This window comes from Desmodus rotundus, chromosome 8 (assembly GCF_022682495.2).
Source record: "Desmodus rotundus isolate HL8 chromosome 8, HLdesRot8A.1, whole genome shotgun sequence".
NCBI lineage: Eukaryota > Metazoa > Chordata > Mammalia > Chiroptera > Phyllostomidae > Desmodus > Desmodus rotundus.
Window position 1 is genome coordinate 101084707 of NC_071394.1, and position 18913 is coordinate 101103619.

Here is an 18913-nt window from a genome sequence, read left to right on the forward strand (position 1 = left end):
TTTTCCTGGGGGCTCTCTTGGGGCCCAGGCACCCTCTCTTGCCCGGGGAGTGCCCACGCCGGCCCTTCACCCCGCAGTACACCTGCATCCAGCGATAAGCTGCCCTCTGCCTCCATGGGGCTCAGACCCATGGGGCCGGGTTGCGAGCAACTGGCCTATGTGGCGGCAAACCCGCAGACCCTTCCGTACCGTCTCCACCACAGCGAAGATCCCCCTGTTCTTCCATCCGTAAAGGGTTCCCCCTTTACGGATGGAAGAACAGGGGGGAGGCCCCCAGGAGATGGCTTTTGTCCGAGCCGCAGCTGGCTGGTTTCGGGCCAAGATGCGGGGCCGCGCAGGCGCAGGCTGGCCCCCTCAGATGAGCCTTCGGGGAAACGTTCCCCACCCTTGAGATATCAGGCCAGGTTCCCAGGGTCCCTAGACTCGTGTCCGGAGAACTGGAAGCCCTCCCTGCCACCCAGAGGACCACGCGTTTTCCTGTGGACCACACTTCCCAGCAGCTCTCCTACCCCTGCAGAGGCAGAGTGCCCAGGGAAGACCTGGGTACCTGCGGTCCGGGTGTGGGGCCGGCCCCGGTTCCGGGCTAGGTGGAAAGGTCCTGGCGGGTGAGACCCACGCCCACGGACAGGTTCTCCAGGGGGGGTCTCAGGCCTGTGCTCTGCCTGGTCAGCTAACAGTCTCGCTTAGGCTGCAACTCCCCTACCCTGTCCTGGAGCCGCAAACTGACTGGGCTCCTTCAACTCTCTAAAGTCTCTTCTACACCACCCAAGAAGGGAGTGAGACCGCTTCGACCTCATTCCCCCAGAGTTCGAACCCCCTTCTCTGCGAAGGTATTGGTGGCCTCCTGTCCTTGGTGTTTGCGGAAGACATTCACCTGTGCAGAACGTGGGTCCAGCTGATCAAGACCAGGCCCCATGGTTGGAGCCCGTGGAGGCAGCAGCAGCCTGTCTGGCCAGGTCTAGGGCTTTCCCCTGGGCTCTCTGGGGGCTCAGACGCCCTCTGTTGCCCAGAGAGTGCCCGTGCCGTCTCTTGATCCCCCACAGGAGGCCTGTAGACCTCGGGGAGCGGGCCTCTGCCTTCGTGGAGCTCGTATTCCAGGGCCGGGGTGCCCGCCACTGTCCTAACTTGCGGGAAACTGGCACTGGCTCCTCCACGCCAGGCCTCCACAGTGCGTAGATCCCCGTGGTTCGATCCGTAAGGGGGTCCCCCCTTATTATAGGATATTCCAAATCAGTACCTTTTAATTTTGACAATTTTAAACACTCAGCTCAATCAACATCAACAGAAAGCTAGTTAGCATTTAGCAAAATGAAATTTATTTGACAAATATTTTCAGGAAGCTGCAGAATGGCTAATGGATGCTTCTTGATAAGCTTGCAGTGTTAATTCTATATATGCTCCCTTCTGTGCTTCTGTTTTTGCAAAAACCTGTTTAAATTAAAAAAAAAATGTTTTAAAGCAATTAAACATACACCGTTTATAAATTTTTTAGTTCAGACACCACTACCATTTCGGTAGTAGCAGAGTACCAGATTAAAGGCTTTCCAAGTTCCACAATAATTTTTTCTGATTATGAAGCAAAAAGCAACAGAAAAACAGTATTCCTCACAATTCAAAGATAAATACTAATTCTTACTAAACACCAGAAGTATCCTAATATGGCTGCCATCATTCAGGAAAAAAACAAAAAAATTTGGTCATCTAGTACCTCTTGCCAAATCAAAATGAGAGCTATTATGTTCAAGAGAAATCTGGAAGATTAGAATCAGCAAACTATAATTTTTCATTTTAAATGTTTTTTTTCCAAAAGCATTCTGCCTTTTCTGGCTTATCATAAAATCAGTGTTACTGCTGTAGTTTCTCTCTCCTCCTCTTAGAGCCCAGGTGGCAAACACAAGGCCCCAGGGCCGAATCCGGCCCTCTACGTTGTTTCTACCAGGCAGCAGCGTGGAGCTCCTTGCCCCTAGTTAAGGAGGAGTTACATTTATACAGTCCTAAAATTACATCCGGCCCTTTGAATGCAAGCAGAAGGCCGATACGGCCCCCGGTGAAAATGAGTTTGACGACCCTAACCTACAGTGTTCATCACTGGTCGTTTTATTTTTAATAAAGTTTTTAACTGCTTTGCAAATGCACAAGATAATACTTGGATAGAAGCCAGATACACAAAACCATGTCTATTGTGAATATTAGAAGAGATGGAAATTATACAATGATCTCCCCTTCCCTTCCTGAAAAGAACTATCAACATTTACAGAGGAATATGTGTAAACTCATGGTTTGAGGGGTCTGTAGTTCAAAACAATAATTCAACTTATTGGTAATATATAAGCCCCGCCATCTCCCCTTCTGGACACCTGAACAAGAGTGTGACCACACTGAAGGAGCGGAAGCTGCACTGGTGATCTGTGCTGCCGAGTCCTCCGCCATGCCCTGCTGCTGCCTTGATCAGACGATGGTCCTCCAAAGAACAAGGGGGCAGCCGCCCCACCAGCTGACCTGCTCAGACACCACCTGCAGCTGCTCCAGCCCCCACCCCCATGCACTGTTTCTAGTGTCCAGGCTGAAGATATCTGGGGCTTTAACCACTGTTTCAAGACCACAAATCTGTTGAGTTCCCATTAAACATAACCTACTTCAGATTTCCCAAATTAATTACCACCCAAGAGCCAATGTAGAAAAACTCACTTTACCTTAATTAAATGTAATCCCTCAGCAGCCTGCTCCTTCGCCTCTCGAGCTGACTGGCCATCTGGATGGAGGATGTGATACAGCCGCACCAAGCTGGCGGCATCATCAGCTCTAAAGTGAAAGCGTTTACTGTTTTCTCCATTTGCTAGGCCCTACAAAAGGGTGTGCCAACTTAAAGCTAAATTACATTTCAAGCTTCCTTGGGCCAGAAAACAATTTTCTTAATCCTTCAGTTTTATATTTTCAAAAGCATTTTCAGGGAAATTAATTTAGGCTTCACACCAACTCTGCATTAGGTAGGACAGGAGTCTGAACACACAGTGCCCAACTCATGAAGTGAATATATTCTAAAAATGGCTGAATTATTTTTGGAAGCAGCATCATATCTCATGAAACATTCTTAATGGAGATGATTCCCAGGCCAACCCAGTTCACGAGCAGATAATCATGTAATCCAGCTCGGCAGGAATATACCTTCATCCCACGTGAGCCAGAGGCTGGTGGTCAGAGGGATACTCAAAGTCATTGCCTTTACGTGTACCAGTGTCATCTCCTACTAACAGAATTTTCACTGAGACTGAACTAGTGGATAAAGGCCCCTTGCAAGAGGCCTATTAGGAGTCCAGGGAAAGACACCCAGGCTACCTGTATATTTACAGGAACTCATTAAAAAGAAAGCATCCTAGTGAGGCAAATCTGAAACCACGCCCACCAGACAAAGGAAAGCCGAGCTCTACTTCAGCAGTCTAACTTCAGTGTCACACAGCTGTCTGTGATGAAGCCAGAACAAAAAAACCAACTCAGGATTGTACCTACATTTTTAGAAAGCTATCAGCGATGGGTGAAGAGGTGAGGGGATTAAGAAGTACAACTAGATAGGTACAGAATAGCCATGGGGATGTAAAGTGCAGTACAGGAAATGGAGGAGCCAAAGAACTTACATGCATGACGCATGGACAGTGGTGTGGGCATGGCCTGAGGGAGTGGGGGTGCTGGGTGGAGGGGGGCAAAGGGAAAAATTGGGACAACTGTAATAGCATAATCAATAAAAAATAATAAAAGAACCCTTAAATAATAAAATCTTTCCTTTAGCAAAAAATCACTATATTCTCACATAGTCAGCACCTTTCTACTATTCGCCACCTCAAAACTGAGCGGATATTTAGAAATAACCCTTCTAGTGTGTTTGTGCTTTTGAGGTTCTGCCGTATACTGGCTCCTGGTTGGAGGGCAGTGAGGACCCTCTAATTCTGTGTTCCCCCAGCTATCACCCTTCAACCTTCTCTCCTTTCCTATCACTTGAGCTGGGGGTTAAAGAGTGCGGTGACTTGGGAATAGGTAAAGAATTTCTCCAGCCTTGAAGAAACACCCTGGGGCTCATCCCAAGGCCTGTCTGCCCGAAAGGCCCTCCCCTGGGGGAACTAAGAAACCAGACACGCTCATGTAGTAAAACTTTCCAGGGGAAAAAGTTCAAAAATGTTAATTATAAATCTACTATGCTTGTTGTAATCTAACAAAGTCCAATAAACCTGGCAACAAAACATCTCAAAATATAAAAATAAGTCCCTTTAGAGCTTCAGCAGGTGGCCCCATAAAGAGCGTTAACTGGGTTTTTGTATATTAGAATCCTGTTTATGGCTTCATTACATTCATGCTAAAGCATGAGGGCTGTGTCTCAATGATTTAGCTTCACATCCAGCCATATCTGAAATTTAAAAAAATTTACATGTTCAGAAAGAATCTCAGTTCTAAACCAACAGTGGGACTTGAGTCTGAAATGTCTGCTGAATCCATGTTCTGGCCTGGGCTCCGCTCAGTGAGGACACACACCCTCTACTGGCTAGCCTGGGATTTGTAGCAAGCTCTCCAGTTCAAATTCCCACAGGAACAGTTTTACTTGTGTAGAGTAGGGAAAGTGAACTCAGTACACAAAACTCCTTCCCCACACACGAATAAAGTGCTTCAGATGTAAAGCTTACATGGCATAATGAGTATTATCACATATTAGTATACTTCAATAAAGAATTTAATTTTCAGCCCTGGCTGGTGTGGGTGGCTCCGTGGATTGAGTGCCGACCGTGAAACAAATGGTCACTGGTTTGATTCCTGGTCAGGGCACATGCCTGGGTTTCAGGTCAGGTCCCCAGTAGGGGGCGCATGAAGGGCAACCACACACTGATGTTTCCTTCTCTTTCTCCCTCCTTTCCCCTCTCTAAAAATAAATAAAATCTTTTAAAAAATTTAATTTTCAAATTCAGATGTTTCTGTGTTGCTCTAATTTCTTATAAAAAAGTTATATTGTTCTCATAGTAAAATTCAGAATGATTACATTTGAGAAACTTTAAGAAAATTCATTCACAGGTGATGTGAGTAATAATGCACCTAAAGGCAATTTAATTTTGAGTAGCCTCATGACCACCAGCCAGCCCAGTTTATTTGGGATGAGAGTATGTATACCAGGGCTGTCCGGAAAAAGTCCAACCATTGTTAATGTAACAAGAACGGACATCAGTGTAACTGGAGAGTGGACTGGAGTGCACATGTGTGAAGAATGACGACTTCACTGTACTAGTCAGTGGGGGGAGGTAGACACCGTTCACTGAGCACGTGTACTATGTGGCTGTCACATGCAAAAGGACTGAGCCAGAAGAGCAGCAAATCTGCAGCAAATTTTGCGTTGAGCTTGAACATTCCTCCACGGAAGCTATTCAGATGATTCAGAAGGCGCAGCTGTGAGCAACTGGTGATTGGCTGCTCCATCACAGCCATCTGCCTGCACATGCATCACATCTCACGCAGAGATTTTTGGCAAAACATCAAATCACCCTAGTGACTCAGGACCTCTAGGTCCAGATGTGGCACCCTGCAACTTTCTCCAAAACTAAAATCACCTTTGAAAGAGAAGAGATTTCAAACTGTCGATAACATTCAGGAAAATACAATGGGGCAGCTGATGGCAATTGGGAGAACTGTGTGAAGTCCCAAGGTGCCTACTGAGGTGTCACTGTCCTAAGAACAGTATTCTTGTATTTTGTATCTTCTTCAATATATGCCTCCTTTTCTTAGTTCATGGCTGGATACTTTCTGGACAGACGTGGTACTCCTGCCCTCTCCGCTGGCTCATACCAGACATGCTGCAGCGGGCTGGCTGGAAATCACCTAAAGAATGCTGTTTCTGTGAGAAATAATGGTTTCCAAATATGGGCTGTATCTATTAGACATGCCTGTGGCACCTTCTATTTAGTTACAAATGCCTTATCTTTGTATAAATGGTTCAGATCACATGCAAACACTCTGTGAGTCAAAACACCTCAGTCAGAAGGTGGCAATTCATTAAACCTCCTTCTTGTAATTCAGAATTTTGAGTCCAGCAAGGGCTTTTTGTGGAAAGCTGACTTTCTTAGTTGGTTTCTTTTCCTTGTCATTTGGTCTGTCTAACCCAGTCAATAGGTACTCAAAACAATTTTCAGTGTTCTCACAAGTTATAAAGTACCCTATTACTTCAGCCAGAAGGCTGTGAGCATACTAGCCTGCATGCTGAAACATAACTATAGACATTCTTTGTTTCATGCGACTTTGAAAAATGTAACCTTCCCAAAAATGCCTTACAAATCTTGCAAAAGCCAAGGAATATCAAGAGTATTTTCATAAGTTAAATGATGACTTTTATTGTAAAGCCCTAGAAGTAGTCCTACTAGAAAAACAAGCACACCGTCCCACCCCCAAGCTTGGTCAACTTATTTATATTTCTTACTTAATGCCCTTTGAGTGTGTGGAAAGTTCACGGATACCCACGAGCACTGGCCACACCAGGCATAAGTCAATAACCAGATACACAGAACAGATCCGAAGCCACTCACTCTTTCCAAGAATTCTAGCTGTGTTTACGTAACAAAAACAAACACAGAAAACGGGGTTACGCTGGAAGAACACACCCATAAACAAACTGCGGCAAGTGAAAGCTACTTATCAATGGACAGCACACTGTTACCACTGGAGAAACAGCATAGCTTAACTACAGATTCATAATAACGGCAGTAAGGGTTTCTTTTACTTGCTAATTAAGATCATACTTACAAATCTCTCTGAATCTGGTCAATCAGTAAACCATCAATCTTTTTCTCATTTACAAAATACCAAGCCATTCCACCAAAATGTCTTGTTGAACGTAGAAGGTCATACTTTCCATGTTTATCTATATCTTCATAGGTCTGATGATGAATCTGTCCACATAAGATGCAATTTTTTTCAGAAACATGAAAGTAAAGTGAGTGGCATTACTGCACACACGTTTCAGTGTGAGTACTTCCCAAGAAAGTACCAGCAAAATCAGGTCCACGTATCCCCGTGCCTCCACTGCTATTAACTAGTAGGTAAGATTTAGACCAGCTCCCCACTGTGGATGCAAATGGCAGCCTGGAACAAGTTTACCAAACATTCACAGCCAGATCGATTACTTCTCAGCAGCCAAACACTATTTATAAAGCACCAATTATATAGAGAGACCACTGGATATAATAGACCATTGTTTGTTTCCCGGTTACTAGGGGGGGAAAATCCAGAATATCCTTTCACTCCTTCCCTCTTCCCCCATCTCTTCAGCTGCCCTAACCATCAACTACTCCCATCTTAGTAACTAACATTCCTTCAGTTCTCCTGCCAGACTGACCTTCCGAAATGAAGACTAAGATGAGGGCAGTCCTACATTCAACGGCTTTCAAAGACCTGCTGACTGAAGTCAAGATGCCTCTGGGGTCACCTGTGATAGGGCCCCATCTACCCCTCTAGTTTAACCCTGAACCACCCCCTGCACAGACACCACATGCACAAGCACACCAGATGACCGGCCATTTCTCAAGCATACACTGTTGTTTCCAGCCTGTTCATACTGTCCCCTCCACCTGAAACACCTCTCCTCACCCAACTCTGCCCATCACAACGCCCCTGCCCTTGCAGAACCTCTTTAAGAGCCCTGTAGCCATTCCCGAGAGCACATGGTAACCTTCTTCGAGCACCTGACCTCTCAGACCTCAGGTGGGAAATTCTCCGTGTACTTCCCCACAATCATTTCTGGACTGCAAGCTTTAACACAGCACAGCCCACCCTAGTTCCTCTCGTCACCTACACTATCTACAGTACTACCTCACACACAGAAGCTACTCCATGAGTACTTATTAAACTGAATTGTAAGACCCATACTCTACATTTTGGTAAATTTTAGTAACTTTGTTCCTGTATGAAAAATTGAAAAAAAGAACTGGCCTTGTCATCAAGTTTGGGCCCTAACTCTACCACTCACTATCTGCGCAACTCAGCAAGCTACGTAAGCCTTCAAGCTTAAATTCTCTCACCCTTAACTCAAGGGTTGTTGTAAGGGTAAAACATCTACCTGGTAAACACCAGGTCCTTGACAGGTGTTCAGGTATCTCCCCTCTCTTCCCCCTGTATCAAAGCTTATAACTTAACTCACTGTGCTAGATTAAAAATCTTACACCCATACTTCAGCCCATACTTTAGAAACTGGAAAATATACTCACTTTGATATATTCAGCAGAATCTGGCTCAAACTGGGCAACACAGAGGTTGAGGACATCAAAATGCCGGTCCAGGCTGTACATGGTCTAAAAGCACACAGCAGAGTTGGAAGTGGATGGACAGACGTGAGAGTTCAACTCCTATCCTGACGCCATGACAGGCCTGCCCACCCGCACATAGGCCACATCAGTGCCCACTGCAAGGTTTGTAGAAATAACACAGGTTTTGTAACCGTTACACCTGAATTCAAATCCCGGCTACAAGATAAGTAACTCTGGTCGAGTTATCATTAGAAACGTTTATCTGTGTTTTCCAAAGCAAAATGCTCAGCAGCACCACAGCCCACTGTTTCAACAAAGAAGTCATCACCACTGAGGCTATGAAACCAAATAACCTTACCTTAAGATTTTCTTCCTTGAAAATTATTGGTGTTAAGGTTCTCCGACCTTCTTTTGGGAAATAAACTTGTATCATCCGGTCCCGTTCTTCCCAAGAGGCTTTGCGTAGTGTGCCACTTGGTTCTCTGACAACAATAAAGCGCTCCTGAAAGAGAAAACATAGTCAAGGATGAGTTTATAAGGACCTGTTTTTAGTTCCTGTGCCCCCCTCAACACCATTGTAAGCATAATTTGCAACCAACAATATAAAGATATAAAGTACAACTGGAAAACATAAAGTGCAATCATGTGCATGACTTCAATGATAATTTTAACCCCCAAAACTTGGCTAAGATTCAATACTTTCTTCACTAATCACGGCTGCACCTCTGACAACCGGAAATCTAAAACGAAAGTATTTACTAAGTGCCAGCCATGATCCTAAAATGGGCTCAATCCATAAAATGGTTCAACTAAAAAAGCTGATTTGAGATTCACCTAAATGCCTTTCGGAAGAAAGAAGTGCTATAAAACCTCTTCAAATTGTTTCATTTCCCCATGCCAAAGTCTCACTTAAACAGACTTTACTATTTTATGATCTACATTTAAAGTTCTGGGGATAAAAGGAACAAACCCAAACACATGGAATATTAACCCACACCTCTGTGACTCCTCATACTGACATGAGACATGAATGTGTCCGACTGACTGGTCCACCTGCCTCTGGTCTCTCCACTCTTCCAACTGCCGGATCTGAGGCAGGTGGACACTAACCCTCTGCACCACTCAACTGAGAATTTACCATGTGCAAGGTTCTGAACACCTCTCAGATATTGTTAATGCTGTTACAGAACCGGGAAAGGGCAGGGACTGTGGACTATAACTCTTTGCAACACCCAGAGTAACTTACACAGAGCTTTTGCATACAGCAGATAATTGACACATATCTAATTAATTAACCTGATGGGACTGACTCAATTTTTCAGAGGAAAAGAGCCTCTGAGTGTATTTTGAGGATAATATAATTAAAACTTTCATCAAGTACTGCAAATTGAAATAAAAAATAGCAGATGTCAAAATAACATAATTGTTCCTCGAAATTATTTTGGTAATTTGAACTCCAAGTTCCCTCCTCCCTCTCAGGTTATAGAACGCTCCCACAAAGCAGCCTTCACAGCACTGTAAACATCCGTTAAAGCACCTCAAAGGAAAAATCTCAATTACAATGAGACCCTGTGATGTGTACACGCCAGACGTGTGGGTGGTTCATGCACAGACACGGGAATCGCTCAGACCCCGTCTCCTTCCTAACCCTGATCGTGTATAATGAGAGACTGATGTGGGCGGCCCTTTCCCAGACACTGTGTGCTATTCTACTGCATTTTGTGGGCTGAACCGTATTATAAATTACAGGTTTTACTCTTTACTTGAAAAGGCTCAAACACAAAACTGACATATTTTAAAATTGTCAGCGTGTTCTTTTGAAAATGCCAATCGAGGGAAGAGGAGATAGTAAAAAACTACAGCAAAGTGGTGCTATCTGAAAATTACCCGGGGAACTGTGCCCTTCTTATTGCAAACTCTGAAAATGAAAATCCTTCGGGCAGTCTGGGTTTTTCATATCATCAAATACTTAGAGGAAAGAAACACTGTCTTTCCAAAAAGCATCAGCTAAGGAAGTGAGTCTAACCTGGGCAGAAAGAATCTCCCTTCTTCCATTGCCTTGAAGATTTTTGCCTATTTGTGGTTTGGTAGTGGGTTTCTGTCTGTACGCCCTTGTTCTGTCTCAGCACTCCTGGCTCCTCCTCTGCAGTCATCCTGGAATATACTGTGTTCATAATCTGCAGGGAAATGGTAACATCGTGTGGGGCTGGTCTGCATTTCTCTTCTTCCTTAAGCTGTATCTTCCAGAATGTTCTCAACCAGACACAGAAATTCTGGTGTGGAAGATTCAGAGACAGCTGGGTCACATGAAGTTGACCCTTGTCCCTTGGTCCCATCTCCACTTAGAATTTCAAATAAAGATTAATTCGCAATTAGACATATACTCACCCGATGTGGTATGCTATATGATATGTCAGTAAACACATATTTGGCTGTTTCTGTTCCTTCCAAAATCTTATCTTCAGCTAACACATCATTTATTGGTGTACGTTCTTCCAAAACCGGTGGCATTTTTAACCGTACTTTAGCTGCCTCAACTGCCTGTCTTGTAGCCTAATGAAATAAAATATTAAGGAAAGCCACATGGTTACAGACCAAAGGATCACCTGACAAGAGCAGATAGAAATCAAAACTGCTAAGGACTACAAGAGAAGAAGCCATAGCCAAGAGTCAGTGAGTCAATCAGTGAGTGGGCTCCTGGGCCCAGGTCTTTGCCTCCGTGGTCTGGCTGAGAGTACCAGCTACAGGCTCAACCACTCTCAGAACAGCAGAGGGATGTTCTGAGGCACAGCCAGGACACAAAAGCTGCTTGAAAGAGAATAAAGGGTTTCATTTATTGGGTGTGTGCTGTGTGTCAGGTATTGTTCAAATACTCTGAATGTATGTGGCCCACAACTACCTTATGGGTGAGAAAACAGAGGCACACGAATGTTAAGTAAATTGCTAGGACTTGCAGTGCACGGATGTGAACTTACAAAACTCAACTCCAAAGTCCATGTTCTTAACCACTGACCGCACTGCTTCGAATCACATTGTCAACAGCGGTTACCCGAGGGTGAAGGGGGACTTTGGCTCTTCACGTAATATACAACACTCTCAGATATTTGAATTTTTGCTATGATTATAAATTACTTTTGAATTAGAAAGAAGAGCAATAATGCTTCACATATTTATAAACTGAAGCCTTTTCCACAAAGCACTCAATACCTATGACTCCAGGAGAAGCCTGGTGCCTGGAGCAGGATGCTATTCAGAAGGATCTCATAAGCTCACCAAAGTTTCAGCCTCAAAGCAGCTCAGGACACCTGCTCCTCCAGGAAGGGAGCTGGAGCAGGCAGCACAAAGGAAGGGTGCTCGAGCATAGGGTGCTGTGCTTGGACACCCAGACCTGCCAACCCACTTGCCCAGTCTGCCTAGTTGTGGCCTGCTCACCGACCCTCTGCCTGCCCACTCATACTCCCTTTCTCAGTTCTGTGCCTGGGATTCCCCCTCATTAGTGCCCATGGAAGAACAACTATCAACATGTGGAGGGGCCTCTGGTAATCTTCTTTAACCCTGTAAAGAGAGGTATTCTCTACCAATATTCCTGCATTCATGTACCTCTTCCAACTGTGCCTGAGTCATTAGCTTGTAGGTTGGGGGCTTCAGTTCTTGTACAGCTGGCTTAAAAACCTTCTGCAAATCCAAGCCTGTCATCTTGATAAGTATGTTTTGGACTTCTTCATCCATGAATGTAGGTTTCTTGATCTCCGAGCTACCAGATTCTGTTAAAATAATTTTAGCAAATAAGAAATGGAAAAAATGACAAGCCAACAAGACCTCTAAATATAAAAGTTAAAAATAAAAATGATTTAGTGTCCACAATATCCACCTCAATACACATATTGCTAATATCTATGAGATGCAGTTACTGGCTCATCCCTTCCTTTAAAATTTATTGAATGTTTACAATGAGGACATAGGTTCTGCTAAAAAGGCACTCAAAGTCTAGTGGAGGAAGTAACAGGAAAAAAGTAATTAATGGAATAATAATAATAATAATAGTAGTAGTAATAATAATTGCTTTCATTTACAGAGTTGTCTCCTATATGCCAGGCCTAACACACAGCTTCAAGAATGCTAACCATTACCCACAATAAATATTGATGCCCCAATTTTATAAACGAGGATACTACAACCTGCTTAAAGACCCAGCTACTGAGTGACAGAGCCAGGATTTAAACCAAGGTTTATCTGATTCTAGAGCCTAGAACAATCCCAATCCACCAGAGCGCTCCTCAGCGTAAGTGCTGCAGACCAGGGGGGCACGGGGAGGTGTGTGAGTGCTGCAGACCAGGGGGGCACGGGGAGGTGTGTGACTGCTGAGGAGGAATCACACATAGCCTGGGAGCACGTAGAGCATGATGGGGTCAAAGATGTCTTCTGCCTAAACAAGACAGAGAAAAATGGGGGAAAGAATTCTAGGCTGAGACGTTGAAGCTAGAAAAGAGTGGCCTGGATGAGCCTTGGACAGGAGAGGAGACTCGGATCCCAATTCTGCCCCATGCAGTGTGTCTATCCATTTGCCTGACCTCCATTTCCACTTCCATCAGGGAAAAAAGGCCATTCCTTCCCAGCCACACTCTTCCTCTGCTAGTCCTGTAATTGCTGGTGTCCCTGATGATTCTGAACTACCTCCTCCTTTTCTCCCTTCTCACATTCTCAACAGATGACTTCCTAGCCTTTAAAACTTTAGTTATTTCTGTATGTTGGAGACGCTCAAATCTGAATCTCTAGCCAAGATCATCTTCCATCCAAATATCCAATGGACACCTCACATGCACTTCAATAAAGCAGACCCCATCAACCTTCTCCTGTCTTAAACCTGCTCTTCCTACTATTCCCTGTCTTACTACCATCCAACAGGCATGTGAGCCAAACACCTTCCTTTACCCTCCACATTCCTGACTTTTCCTCTACCCTCCACACCAAGCCAATGGCAGTAGTAGTAACGATACTAACAGCTGACATTTGTTAGAGATTTACTATGGGCCAGGACTGACTGAGCTAAGTACTTTACACAGCACATGTAACCCTTACAACTACCCCATAAACACTATGATTATCTTCATTTGAAAAAAAAGGACACTGACACAGAATATACTGCCTGTCATACCTCATCAATTTTCTTTAATCTTCCATTGCCCAATGCCACCACCCTAGTCAAAGTCACCCTCATCTCTTGCCTTAGCCTCTGTACCAGTCTCCCTGCCTCCATTCTGACTCCACTATAAACCACACTCCACAGAACCACCAGAGTAATCTCTTAAACATGTAATCCAAACAAGAGGAAAGATTAACAAAACAAAGAGTTCGTTCTTTGGTAAGATAAACAAAACTGACAAACCTGTAGCTAGACTAATCAAGGAAAAAAGGAACCCAAATCAACAAAATTATAAATGAAAAAGGAAATTTCACAACTGAGGCCACAGAAATACAAAGAAAGGATCACGAGGCTACTACGAACCACCACCTGCTGACACACCGGCAACCTGAAAGAGCTGGGAGATTCTTAGAAACACAGCCTACTGATATTAACACAGGAAGACAGTCATATGCTTTACAAAGTGTTCCCTGACATTTCCAGTAACCATCTAGCACCATACAGAATTATCACAATATTATTAACTATATTTCCTATGCTGTACTTAACTACCAAGCTGTACTATGGTGTACACCTGAAACCAATGCAAAATAATATTGAATGTAAACTATAATAAAAAAAAATTTGTTAAGAAGACTAAATCAGAAAGAAACAGAAAATCAGAACAATTAGTAGTAAGGAGATTGAATCAGTGATCAAAAATCTCCCAATGAAGAAAAGCCCAGGACCAAATGGCTTCACAGGTGAATTTTACTAACACTTAAGAAATCAATGCCAATCCTTTCCAAATTCTTCCAAGACCAGAGAGGAGGGAACATTTCCAAACTCATTTTAAAAGGCTGGCATTAACCTGATACCAAAGCGAGAAAAAGACGCTAACAGAAAACTACAGGGCAGTATCCCTGATGAATACAAACGCAAAAGTTCTCAATAAAATAGTAGCAAACTGAAATCAGCAGCACATTAACAAGATCATTCACCATGATCAAGTAGGATTTATCCTTGGGATGCAAGGATGGTTCAACATACTCAATGAATGTGATAAAATCTTATCATTTCTTCAATAGATGCAGCAAAAGCATATGACAAAATTCAACATCCATTCATGATAAAAACTCTTAACAAATTAAGGAACATGCCTCAACATAATAAAGGCTATATACGACAAGCCCACAGCTAACATACTCAGTGGCGGAAGGGTGAAAGCCTTTCCTCTGAGATCAGAAACAAGAGAAGGGTACCCTCTCATCACTACTACCTGACGGTACCGGAAGTCCTAGCCAGAACAATTAGGCAAGAAAAGAGAAGGCACCAGGACAGAAAATCAGAAGTAAAATTGTCTCTATTTGCAGATGACATGATTTTATATTAAAAATCCTGTATGTATAGAAAATACGAGAAAATGTTACATCAAATTCAGTGAAGTTGCAGAATACAAAAATTAACATTAAAAATTAGTGTTTCTATATACTAACAAGTTTATATATATATATATACTACCATATATATATAAATTTATATATAAGAAATATATAAACACATTTTCTGAAAAAGAAATTAAAAATACCATTTATCATAGCATCAAAAACAATAAAATTGTAAGACAGTGAAAGATCACTACGCTGAAAACTACAAGACACTGAGGAAAAAAATCAAAGAAGACACAAGTAAATGAAAAGGTATCCTATGTTCATGGATAGGAAAAATTAATAGTTAAAATGTCCATACTACCCAAAGCCATATATAGATTGAATGCAATTCCTATTAAGATTCCAACTGCATTTTTTACAGAAATAGATAAAACAATCCTCAAATTTATATGGAACCACAAAAGACCCTGAATAGCCAAAGCAATCTTGAGATAGAACAAAGTGGGAGGCATGACACTTCCTAATTTCAAGCTATACTATGAAGCTATAGTAATCAAACCAGTTTGTTACTAGCATACAAACAGACATATGGACCAATGGAATACAACTCTGAGTCCAGAAATAAACCCAAATATATATAGTCAAGTAATGTTTGACAAGGGAGCTAAGAATATGCAATGTAAAACATAGTTTCTTCAATAAATGATGCTGGGATAAATGGATATTCATACATAAAAGAGTGAAACTAGACCCCTATCTTATATCACTCACAAAAATTAACTCAAAATGGATTAAAGACTTCAATGAAAGACCAGAAACCATAAAACTAGAAGCCAATGTAGGGGAAAAGTTCCTTGACATTGGCCTTGGCAATGATTTTTTTAATGTGACACCTAAAGCACAGCAACAAAATAAGAAATAAAGAGGACAAAACCAAACTAAATAGGTTCTGCAGAGCAAAAGAATCAATCAACAAGATAAAAAGACAACCTAGAATGAGAAAAAATATTAGTACACTATATATTTGGTAAGGGGTTAATATCCAAAATATATAAAGAACTCATACAAATCAACAGCAAAATACAAACAATCCAGTTAATAAGTGGGCAAAAGACCTGAACAGATTTTTTCCCAAAGAAGATATATAAATGACCAACAGGTACCTGAAAAGGTCCTCAACATTACTAATCATCAGGGGAATGCAAATCAAAACCATAATGAGACATCACCTCACACCTGTTAGAATGGCTAGCATCAAAAAGACGAATGATTAACAAATGCTGGCTAGGATGTGAAGAACAGGGAACCCTTCTGCACTATTGGTGGAACTGTAAATTGGAACAGCCACTATGAAAAACAGTACAAAGTTTCCTCAAAAATTTAAAAATAGACCTGTCATATGATCCAGCAATTCCACTTCTGGGAATGCACAATATTTTTGGACCATAAGACACACCTAGGTTTTAGAGGAGGGAAATAGGAAAAAAAATTTTGAAGCAAAAAATGTGGCAAAATATTTCATAGCACAAATACCATATTTCACCAATGTAAATGTAAGCTACATTCGGACTATAAGACACACCCCCATTTCCTCCCAAATTTTGGGGGGGAAAAGTGCATCTCATAGTCCGAAAAATACGGTATGCCAAGGAAACAAAACCACTATGTTGAAGAGATATCTGCACCCCCACGTGCACAGCAGTATTATTTACAATAGCCAAGACGTGAACACAACCTCAGTGTCCACTGACGGATGAATGAATAAGGTGTGGTGTGTTATTATTCAGCTATAAAAAAGGAGGATATCTTGCCATTTAGGACAACGTGGATGGATCTTAACGGCATTATGCTAAGTGAAACAAGTCAAAAAGAAAAACAAATACTGTATGATCTCATTCACGTGTGGAATCAAAAAACACCAAAAAACCCAAACTCTGAAGAGAACAGATTTGTGATTACTAGAGGTGGAGGAGGACTGGATACAGGTGACCAAAAGGTACAAACTTCAGTTACAGGATAAGTACTAGGGATGTAATGATGGGCAGGTGACATGATGACCTCAGTTAACACGGCTGTATGGTGTATATGAAAGTTGTTAAGAGAGCAAATGCAGATTTTTTTTTCCTTTTTTATCTACATGAGAGGATAAATGTTAACTATATTTATCACGGTAATAATTTCACGATATATATGTAAGTCAAACCATCATGCTGTATACCTTAAACTTATACACTGTTGTATGTCAATTATATCTCAAAACTGAAAAAATATTTAATTTTTTAAAATGTAATTAAGGTCACTCCCATGCTTAAAATTCACCAATGGCTCACAACATCAATTAGAAAAAAAAGTTAAGGTCGTCTGCTTATTTCACTGTCCCCTGCTAGCTGATGTGATTTTCTAGGACCGGAACCCTTTCTTGCAGTCATCTCTGGCACCCGGGGTCCCTTAAAGGAGCCAGCACACAATAGGTGCTCAGCACTTCTCTTTCCTCAATCCGACCCCTTCCCCCAGCTTCGGTTGCCATTCAGTGACCAGCTGTGCATACTGGACACTTCCACTTGAATCTCAGAGGCACCTCAAATTTAAGGTGTCCAAAACAAACGTTGAATTCTTCCTCTTTTCCCATCCCATTATTTCATCTACTGCCTTTTCTCCCCTACCTCCTCTCCTCTACCTCCCCCCTTAAAAACTGCTGCTACAATTCATCTTCTGTCTTGCTATAAATAGGACCACTCTCCACCACTTAACTCAGAACCTTGGTAGGCGACACGGTTCTCCTTTTAAACCTAGATCCAAAGTCATAACCAACCCTTCTCATCGATCCCACCTCCAAAATGGGTTCCCAAACTACCTGTGTTCAGTCTCATTTCTGGACTTTTGCTTATGCTGCTTTCTCTACTTGGGATGCTCCTTATTTCCTCCCAGCATAGTTATGCAGGTCTTGGCTTTGGTCATGACCTTGCCAGGAACCAAAAAATTTCCAGGAACCCTTCCCTGCCTTTCCAACCTAATTTGAGCTCCAGTCTTATGTGCGTTTCCCTATCAGAGTCCGGGTCACGATGCACTGCCACTTCCCCACTGGGCCATGAATTCCTTCGGGGAAAAATCCGTGTCCCCGACACTTAGCACGGTGCTTTCCAAAAAGCAGAGCTCGAGCACTGCTGGTTAAGAGGGTAACCGAATGAACAAACAAGGGAGATGGCAGACCCTGCAGGTATAGAAGAGAGCCGACCGAGAGCAAGGGCACGCGGAGGGGAGGGGAGGGGAGGAGTAGAGTGCAGGTGGGGCTCCGCGTGGGTCTCGCCAGCCAAAAGCAGGCTGGGCTCCCAGAACGCTCCAGCGGACCTCCAGCCGGTCACTTACCGGCCTCGGAACTGAACCGAGAGCATGGCATTTTCGCCCCGCAGGGCCCAGGAATCGGCTGTAGCAGGGCCCCATGCCTGGGCAGACCTCGGGCCCGAAAACAGACCCGTTTCGCACCCCGAGAACCTGTCAAGAGGCTCCACTGCAACAAAGACGCCCTGAGAGCCGCCATAATTACCCAGGGCCGCTTGCGCCGGAGGCTGCCGGGAGCACTTCTCAACTCGCGCGGTTTCCCTGTGGCATTCTGGGAAATGTAGTCTGGAGGAGGGAGCCGAAAGCCTTTTATAGATTGTTTCTGTAAACCGCTTGTTCACTCGTAAAAGTGTCCGAGTCCTTCTCTATGCATAGAGCCCCCAGTGCCCTTTTTCCTGGGATTTCTCTTCGTTTCAATGGCTGTAAATAACAAATTTATATTTCCCACCCAAAACTCTTCTTCCAGCCCCAAGTTTAAATCCAACTGCCTATTCAACTTCTCCATTCAAACTTCTCCATTCGAATTTCTCACAGGACCCCTACGCCCAAACATAACTCCTGAATCCAAGCCCTGATTGCCACCAGCACCATCATCTCCTTCAACTCATACACTTCATTGTCTCTCAGAACGTTACTCCTTTCCTTCATAGCCCTTTTCTCAGTTTGTGATTATTTTGCTCATTTATCTGTACTTACTTTTCTCACCCCATAAAGACAATGACCCTCTGACTATAATGACATCAGAGCTTGTTACATCTATGCCCACAGCAAACATTTGTCAAATATACGACTAG

At 43.1% G+C, this 18913-nt stretch overlaps 1 protein-coding gene across 1 annotated transcript; it reads right to left on the reverse strand.

The window, feature by feature from the left end:
- Positions 1-1293: 1293 nt before the first annotated feature.
- MRPS22 (mitochondrial ribosomal protein S22) lies at positions 1294-18335 on the reverse strand. Its single transcript, XM_024566177.3, has 8 exons — positions 18147-18335; positions 11868-12031; positions 10656-10820; positions 8626-8769; positions 8229-8312; positions 6769-6914; positions 2694-2802; positions 1294-1428 (listed from the first exon to the last, which is right to left on the reverse strand). Exons 1-8 carry the CDS (start codon positions 18316-18318, stop codon positions 1333-1335), a joined length of 1080 nt encoding a protein of 359 aa, XP_024421945.2. The 5' UTR covers positions 18319-18335; the 3' UTR covers positions 1294-1332.
- Between the last annotated feature and the right edge of the window lie 578 nt (positions 18336-18913).

Bases quoted from the DNA above. Each gene is read 5' to 3' on its own strand.
- MRPS22 (XM_024566177.3), bottom strand. From the start codon at position 18,318: ATGGCGGCTCTCAGGGCGTCTTTGTTGCAGTGGAGCCTCTTGACAGGT. The intron at 12,032-18,146 runs GTAAGTGACCGG...TTATTTTAACAG, and splicing joins TCGGTTCAGTTCCGAGGCCG to AATCTGGTAGCTCGGAGATC. The intron at 2,803-6,768 runs GTAAGTATGATC...CTTTCACTTTAG, and splicing joins GACCAGATTCAGAGAGATTT to AGCTGATGATGCCGCCAGCT.